Source organism: Mandrillus leucophaeus, unplaced genomic scaffold (genome assembly GCF_000951045.1).
Source record: "Mandrillus leucophaeus isolate KB7577 unplaced genomic scaffold, Mleu.le_1.0 Scaffold235, whole genome shotgun sequence".
NCBI lineage: Eukaryota > Metazoa > Chordata > Mammalia > Primates > Cercopithecidae > Mandrillus > Mandrillus leucophaeus.
This window is the reverse complement of record NW_012102421.1, coordinates 4,581,630-4,600,602: the sequence shown is the minus strand read 5'-3', so window position 1 is coordinate 4,600,602 and position 18,973 is coordinate 4,581,630. Positions and strand designations below refer to the sequence as shown.

General features: G+C 41.4%; 1 protein-coding gene across 1 annotated transcript in view; it reads right to left on the bottom strand.

Annotated features, from left to right (window-relative positions):
* Positions 1–8,458: 8,458 nt before the first annotated feature.
* Positions 8,459–18,973, bottom strand: part of MCOLN2 (mucolipin 2) — a 90,420-nt gene continuing 79,905 nt past the window's right edge. The window contains exons 12-14 of the mRNA XM_011982129.1: positions 14,229–14,435; positions 12,444–12,565; positions 8,459–9,611 (exon numbers count right to left, since the gene is read on the bottom strand). Of these exons, the coding sequence (XP_011837519.1) occupies positions 9,575–9,611; positions 12,444–12,565; positions 14,229–14,435 (366 nt within the window). The 3' untranslated portion in view covers positions 8,459–9,574. The remainder of the gene's footprint in view (positions 9,612–12,443; positions 12,566–14,228; positions 14,436–18,973) is intronic.

The window sequence follows — 18,973 nt, the reverse complement described above, 5'->3', positions numbered from 1 at the left end:
TCGCTGGAGCTGGTAGAGTCGGAAGGAGCATCACTGAGATTGGTTTCAACACAAACTGCTGACCATCTCTGCAGGGTCTAGATGGAAGGAGGCAGATCATCAGCACCACAGGCACTCAGGCATTTATACAACTCCATTTTTTCTTCTTGTGAGATGGGGGCCATGCCAATCTCCTTGCCTTGTTCCCCCAGTCTCGGTCTATCTTGGCCCAGAAACATTCCTCCAACATGACTGTATTTACTACTACTTTCCAAATGAAGGCAGTTGTAGGAGTGGGCACAAAGCAATCCTATCTCAGTGTTCCTCCCATCAGTTCACTCTCCCTTCCCCTCCCCTTCAGTCTCCTCATGCCCACCTCCACACACCGCCCTGGCCTAAGGGAAGCAGAGGCAAAGCACCTCCTGGCATTTACTTGCAACGCCCTCCTTTCCCAGGCAGCCTCATAAGACTTTGTGATCCCACTCCCAAATCTTGACTGTGGTCAGGTGGGAGGCTGAGGGTAGGATGGAGTCCTTATAAAGTCCCTATGCAGTTTGTAGGCATCAGAATACAGAATACAGATTTTGTTAGTGGTGACACCAAGTCTTGACACCTTAATAGACACAAAGCTGCTGCTGGCCAAGGTCAGAGCGTGTCAGAGTGTGTGGGTATAGGGGTAATGGGGAAGGGATGATGCAGAAACAAAGTCTTGGATAGCTTCTTTTCTTAAAATTGTGAGAAGCAGCAATATGCATGTGATGGAAATATGCATTCAACCCATTCATCCTAACAAATATATATTTCCCAATAATAGAAGCTATGAAAGGAGACCCTCCCCTCTAAATGCATAGTTCAAAACCATGAACCCTTAAGAAAATGACAGGGTAATTAGCAGAAAAGTCTTGTGAGAAACAAAAATATACAGTTGATCCTCCAGATCCATGGGTTCCATATCTGTGAATTCACCCAACAGAAAAAATGCATGGTTGCATCTGTACCAAACAGGTAGAGAATTTTTTTCCTTGTCATTATTGCCTGAATACAGTATAACAACTATTCACTTAGCATTTACATTGTATTAGGTATTATAAGTCATCTAGAGATGGTTTAAAGTATATGAGAAAATATGTGTAGGTTAGGTGCAAATATTTTATATTAGGGACTTAAATATTCTTGGATTTTAGTTTCCACAGGGGTCCTGGAATCAATCCTCCATGGATACCAGGGGATAACAGTATATACAGATAGATAAAACATATGTATACACACACACATATACATATGCATATACAGTACATACACATATGATGTATAATACATTATATATATATGCACACACACACACACACACACACACACACACACCCACCCACCCACACCAATCTGGTGTATTTCTGAGAGATAATTTTAAGGCAAATTTCTCGTCGTGTTTGTGATTGTGTTTAATTACAGTGTAATGGCATTTCTCTCTCTCTCTCTTTAATCTGGATGATTGCAGCAGCTTTGTGACTGATTTCCCTGCTTGCCTCCCTCCACCTCAACCCATCCTCCACAGTTCTGCCCTCTTTGGTCATGTAGTTCTCAAGTCTGGAGCCCTCCCTCCCAAGGCATACATACTCCTGTGGCCTTGCCTCATCCCTTCTCTAGTCCTGTCTTCTATCATTTTCCCCTGTATACAGCCTATATGCTGACCACGCCAAAGCATCGTTTTCCTAACTGACCAGGTTCTCTGATGTCCAGGACTTTGCCATTGTTACCCTCATCCAGAAAGTCCTTCCTCCATCCCACACCATGGCCATCTGGTCAAATACAACGTATTCTTCAAATCTAAGCTCTAGCATTGTCTAGTCTCCTCAACAGGCAGGCAGAAGCTATCTTCATTCTGCTCTCATATAGTAGAATGACCTTGGGGTGACCTTGTATTATCTTTGTTTTTTTCTGTGATTCTCTCTCCCACTAGACATCAAACTTGGTGACGGCAGGGATCTTCTCATTCATTCCCTGCATCCTTAGTACTTATCACAGTAGTGGAAATCAACAAAAATGTGCTGAATTAATGGTCTTTGATAGCATCATCATTTTCCTTCTACGTATCATGTAGTTATCTAGTGTTTCCCAAAACTAGTGATGCTTATCACTTCCCTTGTTTAACTTGTCACCTAGGAAACTTCCATGCTTATTAGCTAAGTCTATCTTTCAAACCATGCCTCCCTTCCCCCCAACCAGCCAGAGGAGATTAATTATTGATAGCAGCACTCTGATTTTCCCTCAAAGGCAAACCAAGAGCTAAGACTCAACCCACTGTCCTGCTATCATAAATAACACATGTTGGAGGGCACAAACACAGTGCTATGTCCGAAAGGCATGATTAATTCCTGCTCCCTCTGTAGACCTAGCATGGCGGGCTCACAAGTGAGGATGTAAATTCACTGTTTTAGAGCAAACGTTCCTCTTGGGGGACATCTGCTCTACCTCGAGGAGAGAGTAATGACCACAGCCCATAGGCCGTGGGGGATGAGTAATTTACTGCTGCTAGGCAATTAGTGGTGCTAGAAAAAAAAAATTGCTTTCATTTAAAATTCTCTTTAAGCCATATGTATTATGGCTCATGGGATAATTTATGTATCATTAGAAACTAAGAAACATACATCACCCTAATAAATTCTCTCCCCCATTCACCATAGCCAATAGCTCCCGGAGGTCTTTAAGAAGTCAAAGTTTTGCTGTCCTTGTTATGTAAGTTGGTGTGGAAATGATTGTCTGTAACTCGTTTAGCTTCATGTTCACTCCCTGGTTCTCTGGCAGAGACAGATGGCAAGAGAAACGTTTGCCATCTTTTTCATGCACTGGTTTGCAGTACCACTTGCTGTAAATGAGCCCGTAATAAAACAATCATGAGTTGTAGTTTTTCCTAACAAGGCTGGGGGTCATTTGGCAACTGGGCAAACATGCTTGAGTTTAGAATGTGAACCACTCTAAACCAAGTCTCCATTAAGGGGAAAACATTAAATGGAAAGCCAGAAAATGAGGGTTTTCACTGGTGGAGGGTGGGGCATGGGACAAAGGAGAACAGCTCAGCACCCAGCCTGCAGGCACAATGTGGGAACCTTGATCAATATCACCAAACACAGAAGTTTAATCTCCATCTTTGTAAGGCAGGAAGTGGCTCCACAGCCACTTATTTGTGAGGACAGAGGAAAATGGTGCACCCAAATGCCTGTTAAAAAGCAAATCCATGAAAAGATGTGGCAGAAACTTAAATGTATATCACTAAGTGAAAGAAGGCTCTCTGGAGAGGTGACATACTATAGGATTTCAACTATATGACATTCTGGAAAAGGAAAAACTGCAGGGACAGTAAAAAGAGCAGTGGTTGCCAGGAGTTCAGGTGTGGGGTGGTGGTGAGGGAGGAATGGCTAGGCAGAGGAGAGGATTTGTAGAGCAGTGGAGTGACTCTGTATGATACTGTAATGGTGGATACATGTTATACATGTGTCCAAATCCAGAGTGTACAACACCAAGAATGAGCGTAATGTAAACTATGGACTTTGGGTGGTAATGATGTGCCAGTGCAGTTTCATTGGTTGGATTGTAGCTAATATACCACTCTGGTGTGGGATGATGATAATGGCAGAGGCTGTGCACATGTGTGGGCAGGAGGGATATGAGAACTCTCTGTACCTGCCTCTCAATTTTGCTGTAAACCAAAAATTGCTCTTAAAAAAGTCCGTTTTTTCAAAAAGCAATTCCAATTCAGGTTCATGCTTTTCTTTTATTAAATTTATTAAATTTAAAAGTACATTCCTGGGTTCCTAGCCTTTTTTTAAAAAAACCATGCTTTAATCATTGAGTTATATAATCCTATCATCAAGATTAGCTACATAACTTGTGCGGCCTACTGAAAACTGAAAACGTGGGGTCCCTTGTTCAAGAAATATTAAGAATTTCAAGACTGACGGAGGACCATTAAGCCAAGCACAAGGTTCTTTGAGAATGTATGGATTACACAGCCACAAAGCTGGCTCTGCATGTCAGCAGTATCCAGAGCCTGGAACATCTCAAGTGTAGGAAGGAAAAGTAGAGGTGCTCAGTCAACACCTGCATCAAGACACAGGACCAGCGGTTTCTTGTTGCTGTGCCTCTTGTCCTTCCTCAAGTGCCTGATACCAGAATGCTGTGCTTAGGGTTTAGCCTGTAAGGTCCTCATCACTCCTCATGCAAGAGCTACTTCATGCATGCTTTACGAACTGTGTGAAATTCTAGCTATTTGGTAGAGAAAGACTCAACCTCATTGCAAGATAGTAGACTACCCTTATCCACTTTCTGTGGTTTCAGTTACTAGAGATCAACCACGGTCTGAAAATATTGAATGGAAAATTCCAGAAATAAATACTTGATAAACTTTAAATTGCTTGCCATTCGGAGTGGTGTCATGAAATCTCGTGTGTCCCATCCCATCCATCCTGGCACGTGCATCCTCCCTTTGCCCAGTGTGTCCATGCTGAGATGCTCCTCATCCATTAGTCATCAACATCGTCTGCTCCTGACATCTAACCGTTGACATCACCATGGCTCAATGATCTGGGACCCCCTTCTGACGTATCATCGGAAGGTCAGTAGTGGCCTAACGTTACATCACATTGCTTGTATCACTCACCTCACTTCATCACTTACACGTTTTATCATTTCATATCATAAGAAGGCTGAATACAGTATAGTAAGACATTCTGTGAGACCGCATTCTTATAACTTATTACAGTATAGTGTTGTTATAATTGTTCTATTTTATTAATACAGTATATTATTATAATTGTTCTATTTTATCATCATTGTTAATACAGTATATTATAATTGTTCTATTTTATTGTTATTGTTGTTAACCTCTTACTGTGCCTAATTTATAAATTACACTTTATCATAGGTATGTACGTATAGGAAAAAACATAATATAAAAAGGTTGAGTATCCCTTATCCAAAATGCTTGGGACCAGAAGTGTTCCAGCTTTTGGATTTTTCAGCTTTTGGAATATTAACATATACATAATAAGATATCTTGGGGGTGGGATCCAAGTCTAAACATGAAATTCATTTATGTTTCATATATACCTTATATACATAGCTTAAAGGTAATTTCATACAATATTTTAAATAATTTCGTATATGAAACAAAGTTTTGACCGCAACTCATCACATGATGTCAGCTTTGAAGCTTTCCACTTGTGGAGTCATGTCAGCAAAAGTTTCAGATTTTGGAGCATTTCAGCTTTTGGATTTTCGAATTAGGGATGCTCAACCTGTATGGGATTCAGTACTGTTTGGGGTTTTGCACCTCTACTGGGGGTCCTGAAACATATTCTCTGTGAACGAGGAGGGACTACATGGTTAAAATGTTCAAACTTCAAGTGAAGCAAAGCAAAATAAAATTTATCCAAATTACAAGAAAATAAAGATGGAACTGATTAGCAGTAAAATGAGGTCTATTCATCTAATGTTACTGCAATATGTGGCTGTCACAAGTGAATTGTTCGGGTATCTGGAATCATACCTGTAAGCATCACAGCTCTTGATATTGTCAGGAAACAACTCTGTGGCCAAGACCACGGTGGTAGTTTACTGAATACACCTTCCCAATGACTTTAGAAAGGCCCCTGAACATCAATACCGTGCTGGACTATTTTTACATGAAGGTCCACAGGGACAAGAGGGTGACTGGCTACTCCTAGATTAAAAGACTGGGCTGTTGTGCTTTTTGTAAACCCAAGATTCCAAGCCTGGGCTTCCACTGGATCAGTGTACCCTTCTTACAATTGTTGGAGTGTAGGTCCTCAGCAGGAGTAGGGGACAGTGCTTCGAATCACATGAAGAGCTTTTCCTAACTACTCTCTCTCACTCTTTTGCATTCACCACTTTGAATCTTCAATGGGTTGAGAAGCAAGTGGGCCTGAATTTCATACATTCTGACAAGTTTGGTTAAGGGGGTAGTCCTAGTAGATGACTGAGGGTCTCACCGGGGTGAAGGACTGAGGCTTTGTGACAGCTTGTGCACCTCCTGGACCTTTTCTCTTCCATCAGGACTGACAGCTGTGCCCCAGCCATTTAGGCTGCTTCTCCTTGCTGCTCCTGTATAGCTAGGTGTGAGCTTCTTAGAACTGAACTGATCATTGCTTCCAGGACAGAGCTGGATGGGGGACTTTTGCACACTTAAACTTCTAACTAGAACAAAGTCCACCAGAAGTGTGTGGTGAGCTCATTATAAAATAAAAATCTTCCTGGCTGGCCCAGATGAATAGATTTGTACATTTGTAGACCATGTTAGTAAGACATTTTTTTTTTTTTTTTTTTGAAGAGCTAATAGTCACTGAGCATTTAGGAGTCACGCCCTAGTCTATGTACTTGACATTTGACTCATTTAATCCTCATAATCCCCCCATTTTATGGATGAGGAAATCGATGCATGGTGTGACCTATCCAAGGAGACTCGGGTAGCAGTAGGAAGAGGACAGCTGAGGCAGACAGGTTGCAGAAGCAAAGTTGTGTCTGCATTATTCCATGGTCCCATGGAAACTATTGCAAACATGGTAGAGAATCAAAGGGAAATAGCAGCTCAGGAATGAATTCAATACCAGGTTCTGCATAAATTATGCGACTTAAGTGCTAGTCTTGGTTGAGGTTAATCATCACTTAGAGGAAGAAAGTAACTTGTTCAGGGTCTTAAAGTTAGGTTAACCTGGAATTTTAACTCAAGTCTGTCTAGATGGCTCTTATGCCCACACTCTCTACTCCCAGCCCAAGTGAAAAAGCTTTAAAATGTTGCATATGGTTTTGACTGTGTCACCACAAGCCAAGCAGTTAAATTCAAGGGTTGGAGATCCCGGAATGAAACCAGTAGGCAGAAAGAATGTGTCTCCTAACTTTCACAGGGAACTCTCTAAGTGGAGGCCTGTGATAAGAGAGAAAATGATTTATTCCAGATGCATCTATTAGCAGAATTATGAGACAACATTGTTCAATAAAATCCAAATAGACAATACAGCTGGTAAAGTGACACTTGTTTAACATTATTAAAAAGGGAGAAAACCATGTTTCTATAGATGTGAACTAACCCTGAAAAACATTTTTCTTTCTATAACTATTTTGTCCAGCTGGAGGGAAAAGAAATAAAATAAAACATGAAAGCCAATAGAAGAATAATATGAGCATGAAAACCCATCATTAATCTTCTATTCAAACAGAAGTCACAGCTGTAGAATAAGTGAAAGGCTTTTTTTCTTTTTTCCTGAGACGGAGTCTTGCTTTGTCACCCAGACAAGAGTGCAGTGGCGGGATCTTGGCTCACTGCAACCTCTGCCTCCCAGATTCAAGCGATTTTCCTGCCTCAGCCTCCCGAGTATCTGGGAATACAAGCGCCTGCCACCACACCCAGCTAATTTTTGTATTTTTAGTAGAGACGGGGTTTCACCATGTTAATAGCAATTCTTGGGCCGGGTGCGGTGGCTCACATCTGTAATCCCAACACTTTGGCAGGCCACGGCAGGTGGATCACGAGGTCAAGAGATCAAGACCATCTGGGCCAGTATGGTGAAACCCCATCTCTACTAAAAAAAAATACAAAAATTAGCCGGATGTGGTGGCACGTGCCTGTAGTCCCAGCTACTCGGGAGGCTGAGGCAGGGGAATTGCTCGAACCTGGGAGGTAAAGGATGCAGTAAGCCAAGATCGTGCTACTGCACTCCAGTGTGGCAACAGGGCAAGAATCTGTCTAAAAAAATAAATAAATAAAAAGAAAACAATAGCAATTCTTTTCAGAGACAAAACTAAGTATATGACAATATACTCAGAAGTTAACAAGTGGTCAAATTACATCTCTGATTCAGCAAATGACCCCAGAACCACCACTTTAATGGTGTCTTAGTTTAAAAATCAAACATAACTCTTCACATATTTTGTAAAAAATAAAGTTTAAAATGATAATTTTAGCAAAGTATCCTGTGTGTAGACATGAGTCATCTACTCTCTTAATAACTTTAATGGTATTAACTGCATGATTTTCCCTGCCTAGATTTGGTGCAGGCATATGAAGATGGAGTCAGAGCAAGGAGGGAGAAGGTGACAGGAGAAGGAAAATTGGGTAGGGGATTGTGGGGAGGGCGACTGAGGCCAAGGAAAAAGAGGAAGAGCCCTGGAAGGAGGGTGGGTCCTGCTTAATTCAAATTCTCCTCTTCACCAGTAACTTTAAAATAGTTGACCACTAAGATAGCTCAAGTATGAAATAAGTCTATGCCTGAAGTGATCTTCATCTCTCAAGCTATCATCATAAATATTTATTGAATAACTTCTGTATCCTAGCCCCTGTGTGTCCTTCACTGCTTTTAAGCAATTGGGAAATCCCTTTTAGAGACCAAGTGCTTAAGAGAGATGTGATCTGAATGTTTCACTAGGTAGTTGTTTAGAGACAATGCATAAAATAGTAAGTGCCATATGGAATGATAAAAATAAATTTATTTAGAGAAAATATACCATATTTCTTTGCTAGACAAAGGTAAACGACTAACACAGCAGAGTTCAATTGTTAAAATGAGTGACCACAGATACAGGTCACTTCCACACGTCCTGTGTGTACAACCAACCATTAGCGCAAGTGACGAGGCAGACAAATGATTCCATTTCTTATTCATCCCACTGGCTATGCCAACAGTTGCTTCATATCATGCTGAAGAAAAACCCACAGGAAAACAGGCCAAGAAATGTCCACTGCATGAGCATGAGGTCTTTTTGTTGATTTAAGGGTGATCTTTTTTTTTTTTTATTTTTTTGAGACAGGGTCTGTCTGTTACCCAGGCTGGAGTGTAATGGCACGATCACGGCTCATGGCATCCTCTGCCTCCAGGGCTCAGGTGATCCTCCCACTTCAGTTTCCCAAGTAGCTGGGACTACAGATGCCTGCCATCATGCCCAGCTCATTTTTATATTTTTTGTAGAGATGAGTTTTTGCCATGTTGCGCAGGCTGGTCTCAAGTTCCTGAGCTCAAGTGGTCTGCCTGCCTAGGCCTCCCAAAGTGCTGGGATTACAGGTGTGAGTCACTGTGCCAGGCCAAGGGTGATCTTTAAATAGCTTAGTAGTTCGCCAGCTTGGACTCTCTAGATTGGTACTGCAACCAACTTCATTTCTATACAGACCATGAATTAACGAATGTCTTCAAACCAAGAATCACCTTTAAAACAAACCCTTATTTGACAATAAACACACATATTTAAATACATGGCTTTAAAGACTATTTTGCACACTCTGAAATGTGATCTTTTTCCATTCTGAGATCATGTCATAAATTAACAGACTAATAGAGAATTTTATTATCACTGTTCAATTGCACTAATGCCCAGCAGTAGCCTGTGGTCTATTCTTTATCATTCAATTTTATAAAAAGTAAAGCTGGAATTTCAGTCATGGTCAGCTGGCTAACCGTTAGTCCTCTTTCCCACTCCACAAGTAAATAAGAGAGTCATTGTGGAACTGCTGGTCCAAGTCATTTGGGGTTCCTCTGTCCAGCTGCTGGATAAGGATGCCTGAACTTTAATCATCTTTAGCAGAAGAACTTTAGTTAATAGGTATCAAGTGATCATCACTTCTTTTCCTATAACAGAAAGGGAAAGAAGAAAAGAGAAAAGACACAATAATTTAAAATCTTTGAGGAGCAGTAGGAATACTCTATATTCCAGGACCACATAGATTATGGACATGTTGAGTGAAACATGTAAGAGGAAGAAAAATTAAGACAGGCAAGGTGTTCTGATTATTTACCAACGTTCAGAATAAATAAGTAAACAAATAAAGAAGGGCAATGTCCACTGCTTGAGGTTTGAGCAGATGCTTTTGGAAACACTGTGAGGAGTCACCTGTCTCTTAAGAACTTCCATGCCCCCAGGGAGGGGAACATCGCACACTGGGACTTGTTGAGGGGTGGGGGGAAAGGGGAGGGAGAGCTTTAGGACAAATACCTAATGTATGCAGAGCTGAAAACCTAGATGATGGGTTGATAGGTGCAGCAAACCACCATGGCACATGTATACCTATGTAACCTGCACATTCAGCACATGTATCCCAGAACGTTAAGCAAAATTTTAAAAAAGAAAAATATATGTCACATTTATGTTTTACTCAATAAATATATTAGTTTGCTTCTGGGAAGAAGAAAAAAAAAGAACCTCTGTGTCCCTTCGCTAACAAGGCCTTATCAATTACTAGAACAGTCAATTTTCCTCCTTCACTGCAATAGAGGAAAGTAAAGGTTAACTCTGTGTCTCTTCAACCAAGCATCTCTCTCCAAAGAACCACATCACTTTAGAACTGGAAGAGGTTTCAGAGGTCATCTGATCCATCCAAGAGGTTTAGGAGAGGTCACAGGACACACTTGGTTAATGGCAGTGTCCAAAAAGAAAACCCAGGTGTTCTGATGCTCAAGCTAGAGGCTCTGTCAAAAACTCAAAGGAGAATCAAATGTGTGTTGGTTGTTGGACTGCTTTGTTGAAGAGTGACCACAGCCATGCTCTGCAGGAAGCAGCATTGGGATAGCAGGTGTCACCTGTCATGGTCACCAGACAGAAACCAATCTTTGCAGAGCTGAATCTTTATGTTCATCTTTAGCCTCCATTCACAGCCTTCCTCAGTTTTAGTCCATTCTCCTGTTCCTAGCTTTTATTTTATTTTTTAAGAGTCAGGGTCTCACTACATTGCCCATGCTGGTCTCAAAATCCTGGGTTCAAGCGATCCTTCTGCCCTGGTCTCCCAAAGTGCCGGCATTACAGGCATGAGCCACTGTAACCAGCTCCATTCCTAGCTTTTAAACACACCAAGCTATACTTAATTTTAGATGGAGTCAAAGCCATCACTTGTTCTTAAGGCCCCATTACAATCCATTTCCTTCCATCAGGGCCTAGGCCCTTCATTCACTCTGCAGGGTCCATACGAGCACCCTGGGATCTAGGCTTTGGTCTGATGATTCCACTGAAATTGCCATAGCTGACTTCACTCGGGACCATCGTTTGGCCAAACATAGTTACAGCTACCTGTCTTTATTTTTTGATATCCTCTTTTTCAAAACTTTCATCATCCTAGTTCTTTAGTTGATCTCCTTGGTGGATTCTCTTGTTCCCTCGAATTCTTTCACTCTTCATGAGGGGCAGACCCTCTGTCTCACCATGCATCTTCTCAACAACCCTCAGCATACCTTAGGGCAAACAGTCTGCTGCTGTTGCTCCTTGCATCTCACCACTCACACCCAATCTTACCCAAACATCTTGGGGTCCACGCCTTAAATCTTTCACTTGTTCCATAGGGCTGCATGACAAAACATTTAACAACCTCCGAGGACTTTGTGTGGCACAAACCAAGGTCCAAACACCAAAGACCTATCATTTACTTTTTAGAATTCATGACTATATTTTCCAATGAAGTTTTTCCCCCTTATAGTAAAAAAGAGATTTTGAGAGACTTTCCTTATACATGGTGCCTCTTAAGAGGCAGCTGCCTATTAAGAAAATTAATTTCCTTTATCCCAGCTTTCATAGCGACAATTTAATGCTCTGAGAAAAAAAGGTGTGATTCTGAAAACAACTCTTCTCAGATCTCATTTTCTATTTACCAGACATTCTCTGGATCTGCTCAATCATATCATTGTAAGTCCCAAGATACTGTATGAATTGATTAACAGAAAAATGCATCCTGTGGTTTTAAATAGCAATTATGTTCTCCTAGCTTCCTTCAGGAATTTGGGTTAGAGAGTCCTTCCAAAAAGAAAAAAACATGTGTAGAGTATACTTTTAGTTACAAACTGGCACCCCTGACTTCAGATGAAAGCAAACACAGGCACATTAAAAAAAATTTGTCTTCACATGACCCCATTCTAGTCCACAAATCACTATGTAATATGCTTTGTCCACTGAAGTCTAGACCGTTTCCCTACATGTCCTGATGAACAGCAGGCAAAGCACAGCGGGGCAAGGAAGAGCTACTGGTGTTTTACTGCTAAGCAAGCACTTGGACAGCCTCCTCGCAAAGAGGTTTCCTGCTCTGATCAAGAAAGGTTGCTTGTACCACATACTGTGAAAAGGGAAAACGACTTTGACATTCCCAGAGTTCCACCTCTAAAAATAAGAGCTTTGACCTCTTACTTGGTCCACTTAAGAGTTCAGCCTCTTGACTTTAAGGACATAATTTATGCCTTCTCTTAAGAGTTTCATAGTATTCCTAAGATATTCTAATCACGTCATGTAGCTTTCTACATAACCCTGTTTTAGAAGAAATAATTCATTTCTAAAGCCAATTTCAGTGGGAGGAAAGAAAAGAAAGGTGAATTATTTCCCACGATAAGCTGATCTCTGAATGTAATGGTAATCTTGGAGGGGCTCTTTCTTAAGGCAACAGAGCAGCCCATCTCAGGAACATGGCGAATAAACATGATACTGACCTCCTCCGACAGCAGATGCAGGACAGGAAGGCTGAGGACTCTTTCTGATACTCTTCTTTGCTACTGCATTCCTTCAGGAATTCCTGCAAATCCGTTTCAGGAAACCCATTCTGTTGGAATTTCTTTAGAAAGTATACAATGTTGTTACCTTATTTATAAAGCATGAGAAATTGCTCTTTTGTCAACAAACCAAGTCCACCTTTGCTAAAATAAAAGTCTCCCACATTGCTAGCTCAGATCCAAGAACTGATGTTAACAATGATGAATCAATCTGTCAGTCCCAGAACACCAAGCCAGGGCCACTGTGGGAACAGAGAACAATCCAAAGAAAAACTTCAGAAAGAAAGCAGAGGAGAGTCAGGGAGAGGTTTGTCAAAAAAAAAAAAAAAAATGGTAATGAAGGAAATAATCAAAAGTCAAATGTTTAGCCTGGGTACGATGGCTCATGCCTGTAATCCCAGCACTTTGGGAGACCAAGGAGGATCACTTGAGACCAGGAGTTTGAGACCAGCCTGGGCAAGATGGTGAGATCTCATCTCTACAAAAAATACAAAAATTATCTGGCCATGGTGGTGTGCACCTGTAGTCCCAGCTACTCTGGAGGCTGAGGCAGGAGGATCGACTGAGCCCAGGACTTGGAGGCTATAATGAGGTAGGATCATACCACTGTCCTCTAGCTTGGGCAACAGAGCAAGACCCTCTCTCTTTAAAAAAAAAAAAGTCTAAATCTTTAATGCTAACAGTAAGACTAGATAAGATCTCCCACTCCACACACACATTGGCAATGTAGACTCTGCTTGGAAAGTAATCATTATTTCCTCTACTTTTATGGAAGTTGGTCACCTAGTGGAACAGAAGACAGATTTTTTCCAAGCAGACACAAAGACTCCCTCCCTTCATGCTTAATGAGACAACTCACTTTAACACTGAGGCTTGGCCCCCACCATACAGGGACACTGCCACATCAAAAACATGAACCTCTGTGGCAGGAGTGTGCACCTCTTCCTTCTCCATGCAAGCCCTGATGTGAGAGCCAACTACCATTCCCACCTGAACACTTACTTATCTCCCCACACGCTCAAAAGGTAATGGACTGGCTTTCTTCTGCGTTATTCTGAGAAAGCAGTTAAGCAGAAAACAGCCCTGACAAAGGCACTGGCATGGCACCCCTGGCTTTTCAGTCACTGACCCTGAAGCAGGATTTTCTAAGCATGACCATCTGCTGTGAAGAAGGAAGTGAACTTCCTTCAAGTCACAAATCAGTTAAATGGGCCCAGTTTGAAAGGATACAGAATCCATCAGGTAGCTTAAGAAAGTAGGAAGCTAAACAGTCACAAAAGCCTTAGTTTTCATAATTTAAAGGAATCCTGCACCATGCCAGTAGCTGTATTATCCAGTGTGAGTTGTAGCAATATCTGAGAGTTGTCAGGATGCCGGTCACCTCTCATCCCTGAAACTTATCACTCAATCCTAAATTCCAGGCAGCCACACTGGCAGGTGTAATCCGTCAGGGCTAAGACCAGCAGCCCGACTACCTGACTTACCCCATTCAACCCATCCTGACCCCATTTCCCTTTCCTTTCCCACCACCCCTCCAAACCGATCCACTCTGCTGTGGGTAACAGGGACAATGTCCTAAAACTCATCTCCAGTGTCTAAAAAGTTTGTCCACAAAACCTCAAAATCTGAACTGCAATATTTTAAGTTTTTAAAATGTGGTATTTTCCTATAATCTATACAGAATTTGCAGTGATTTTTTGGCTGCAAATATTGATAATTACTTACCTTAATGGTGTCATAAGAATCTGTAATAAGTGCAATAAAAAGGCTGAGAATCATATATATGAAAAGGCTGATGAAGGAATATAAATACAGACGACTGAACAGCCACACCAAGATGCTCTTCTGCTGGATTTGGGCAAAGGTTGCAAACATGTCATCACCGTTGACCAGAGAAAACAGACACTCAGCAACTGTGTTCAGATTTTCAAACTGTAGGGGGGGATAAAAATTAGTTTCTGAAATAGAGTATTCTAAAAAGCAGAGGGTATCTAGTTAGCTTGTTTTGTTAACATTGTTTTTGTCATTAGTAATAGTGGTAACTTACTTATATTAAGATGCTAGAACACCATGAGAAGTAGGAAAACATTATTCAAAAACCCCCTCTGGGCCAGGTACAGTGGTTCATGCTTATAATCCCAGCACTTTGGGAGGCCAAGGTTGGAGGATCACTTGAGCCCAGGAGTTTGTGACCAATCTGGGAAAGATTACAAGACCCCATCTCTACAAAAAATACAGAAATTATCTGGGCATGGTGGTGCGCCTGTAGTCCCAGCTATTCAGGAGGCTGGGGTGGGAGAATCTCTTGAGTCCAGGAGGTTCAGGGTGCAGTGAGCCAAGGTTCTGCCACTGCACTGCAGCCTGGGGGACAGAGCAAGACCACGTCTCTTTAAAACACACACACACACACACACACACACACACACACACACCCCTCCATACTCTCAAAGTTAATCTCTTAACAATTCCCACAGTTTCTCCCTATGTAGTGTTTACATATCTAAAACCAGGATCTAACAAGTGTAGATCCTGGTTTTTCTCCTGATTAACATAAGCATCTTCTTATGTTTTCTACACTTAGAGAGCATTTGTAGGTTTTGTTTGTTTGTTTGTTTGTGACAGAGTCTTACTGTGCCACCCAGGCTGGAAGGCAGTTGCAATCCCAGTTCACTGCAACCTCTGCCTCCAGTGTTCAAGCAATTCTCATGCCTCAGCCTCCCAAATAGATGGGATTACAGGTGCCTGCCACCAAGCCTGGCTAATTTTTTTATTTTTTGTAGAGATGGTGTTTCACCATGTTGGCCAGGCTGGTCTTGAGCTCCTCAGGTGATCCGCCCACCTCAGCCTCCCAAAGTGCTTGGATTACAGGCATGAGCCACTGTGCCCAGCTGGCATTTGTTATATAACAGACCATTCCTTGAAAATGCCAACAAAACAAAACTTTCTACCACCCTAACCAGAAAAAATGAGCTTTTTTTTTCTAAATTGCCCTATTTCTGTCAGTGATTCCAATCTCCTGCCAAAGAAACATTTACTCTGAAATAATTAAGTCCTTAAAACTCTGTGTTGAACTGATTACTCTTCCCCATTTTCAGTCTTCTAAGGCCTGTCTGTTCCTATCACGTTTGTCCGATTCACCCTTTCTACTCTACTGTGATGTCAACACGAATTTCTGAATTATTACAGAAACTTCCAAGGAAGTCTCTTTTACTCCAATCTCTTCACCCTCCCCAGTGAAAGCTGCAATAAAACCTATACTTTAAGAAGAAGGCTTTCAGGTCATTTCTCCCTTGTGAGATTATACAAAGTTTGAATGCAAAATAAAAATCTAAACCAAGAAGGTTGTGATAAGTTCCTCCTTCATGTGGTCTCATTACATCTCCTCCTTGACAGTATTAACATGCTGTGCTTATCTTCTCCTCCAACACCAGGCCCATCCCTACATTTTTCCCTCATGGAATTTATTCTCCTCACCTGCTATATTCTTCTTTCTCTTCTCTGCGTCCAATTAAACCAACGTTCAAGGGTTATTTCAGAGTGTACTTCAAGACCGAGTGCCCTGGCAGCTCTAGTCCTTTCTCTGCACTCCATATCGGTAAGAATCACAGAATGAACTATGGTCTTCTAATTGTTTTTACACACACGCTCCAACTAGATACAAACACCATGCCTTACTTTCCAGCCACATGGCTGGACCAGGCAAGGTAAAGTTGGTGGCCAAGGGGGAAGGTCTACAAATGCACCCCAAACAAGGATCCCACCCATGGCTTTGCTGCATCAGCAAAAACTCTGATGAACTAAAGTCCTTCTCCAAAAAGACCTAGAAGAAATATCCAAATGAACAGATCACTTAACAATATGTAGATTATTTAACAGTAAAACAGGCGGTTGCCAGAGTAAATATTTCCTAAACCCAACACTAGCCTTAAAACATTGAAGTTAAAGCTGAAAACACTGACATTAAAGTTGGTTTCTATAGATGTCAATTACAACTCTGACAGCATCATTAATAATTCATATTTCTCAGTTTCTTTTGGAATCCAGTGAATTCCTTTCTCTAGTTTCAAGAACCTCTAAGTCCAAGCACAACTGTCCACACTTCAGGTTTCAACTGCAAATAGCTAGTTGTTCAGTAGATGTCACATTCGTTTCTTAATTTTCTGTTTAGTCACTTATCAGGCTACATACAATATCTGTCTCAACATTAACATTATTTTACCACCCCCTCCTCTTGTGAACATGAGAATTATTTTAACACACCAAAGAGTTAAAACAGAGACCCAGTCAATTTTAGGTGTTTGGTAACACCCTGCCATTTTGTACAAGAAGTGGCTGTGAACCAGAGTCTGTTTCAGTGGCCAAATTCATAGTAAAAGTGAGCTTAAAAATACTCAAGGTCCTAATGTGCTTCCAGTCTAGAAGGATCACATTTGTAGGGCATTCCTTTGGATCTTGAGCAATCATAAGCCCCTGGAAAGCAGGTACTACTCTCTCTCTGCTTCTTATTTGTTCAACAAACTTTCTGGGCACCTACCATGGTCTATGTGCTACGCTGGACACTGGGAATGTAAAGAGGAACAAACCATAGTTCCTCCCCTCCAAGAACTTGGTCTGTAAGAACCTAGCAATGTTGGGTGTACAGTAGACATTTAATACATATTAAATGGGTATTTCCATAAAGAATCCCCATAGGTTCTCTGGCCCCACAGTGAGAACCCAACCATTCATTGCACAAATGATAAGTTTGCAGTTGGGCCAGAAACCTTTCATTTCAATGAAACCATAACCTGCAATGGCTTATGTCAGAGAACAACATAAATATTTGCTTTAAGAGCTGGTGCCAAGAATCTCATGCAAACTTTAGGCAAAATGTTTTAGCTGAGAGGTACGTGGCTAAAACCAGAGGCCTTGGGAGGAGGAAAATGTAATGCAGAGTCTGCTGAACTTTGACCCATGCATCAGCGAAGTCCAATAACTTTTCAAGCCTTGGTCTTCTCATTTGTAAAACGGGGACATCGCAAGGCTATGATTTATTCCTCACAGAAAAAAAAAAAAGTCCTCTGGAAATGTAAAAGCCACATTAGAGTAATGTTTAATAATTCAAGATGAGGTTTGGAAGAACATCAACAGTCTCTCGCCCTCTGTGCCCAGGCATTTTGAAAGGGCATTGCGCCAAAGTCCATTAGTGCCGGGAACACACATCAGCAGGATCCTTTTTGCATCTTGACTCCCTTTCCATTGAGCCCCTGAAATCAGATGCCTAACAGGAAGACAGGAAGCTGAAGTGTTATGGGACCCCAGTTATCAGTCAAATGGTTTTCCTGATGTCTCCTTTTCAGTTGTTTTGTTTTAAAGAAAGAATTAGCTTTCACAATCAAGGTTGCTGTGATTCTAAAAATCCTACAAAAATGCCCGCTTTGAATGCTTAGCTTTTCAAGGCTTCGGGTAACCTGAAAGTCCTCTGATTCAGATACTGGCAGAACCTGAACTTGCTGACAGCTTGGATTAATTTAGGGGAAAGGATGCAAGGGGCAATAAAATATTCTAACTTCAGATTCAAAGAGGTAGCAATATGGGGAAGAAAAGGACAAAATTCCAAAACCAGACTGATGTTCTCTTCCCCAACTGACTTGTACAATTCAGTGAATTAACTCAGCTGTGCATTCCCCAATATATCAGCCTGGTGAGAGATGCCATAACCTGCGAGCAACCCTATAGACATCCCTTATCCCTCCCCTCCTCCAGGGGTATAAAGGGAAAACTGATATTAAGTGAAAGACATAAGTCTAGAGCTGCAGTGTCCATAATGGTAGTCACCAGGAATGTGTGAATAGCCAGCATCCAACAGGTAGCTAGTCCAAATTGAGATGTGCTGTGTGGACAAAATATCCACCACATCAAAAAGACTAGTATGAAGGAATGTAAAATATTTCAATATTTTATACTGAATACATGCTGAAATAATATTTTGGGTATATTAGGCTTAAAATACATAATTAAAATTAATTTCATCTGGTTTGTATTTCTTAATGTGGCTACTAGAAAATTTTACAGTATAGGCAAGGTTCTCAATTGTAGCCCAAATTGTATTTTTCTTGGACAGTGCTGGCTCAGAGCATCCCAGTTTCACCTGGATCCTTTGAAAGGACAAATTGAACATATGGAAATGCAGTCAGGCTCACAAAACAAATAACCTCATTTTCCATGAGGTGACCTTGACACCATTGAGAGAATGAGACCAATTACATGGCTGTCCTCTCACGGTTGATCTCCAAGTACAAGACTGTTTCTTGTCAGACTATATGCTCTCTTGCAATGATCTGTTTTAGATAACACCAAGAAAAGCCCTACACGGTATGGGTCAAAGCACAGGTACCGGAGTCAGGCTGACCTGGGTTTGAATCCTATCTCTGCCACTTTCTAGCTGGGTAATCTCAGGAATATTATTTACTATATGAAGGTGCCTATTC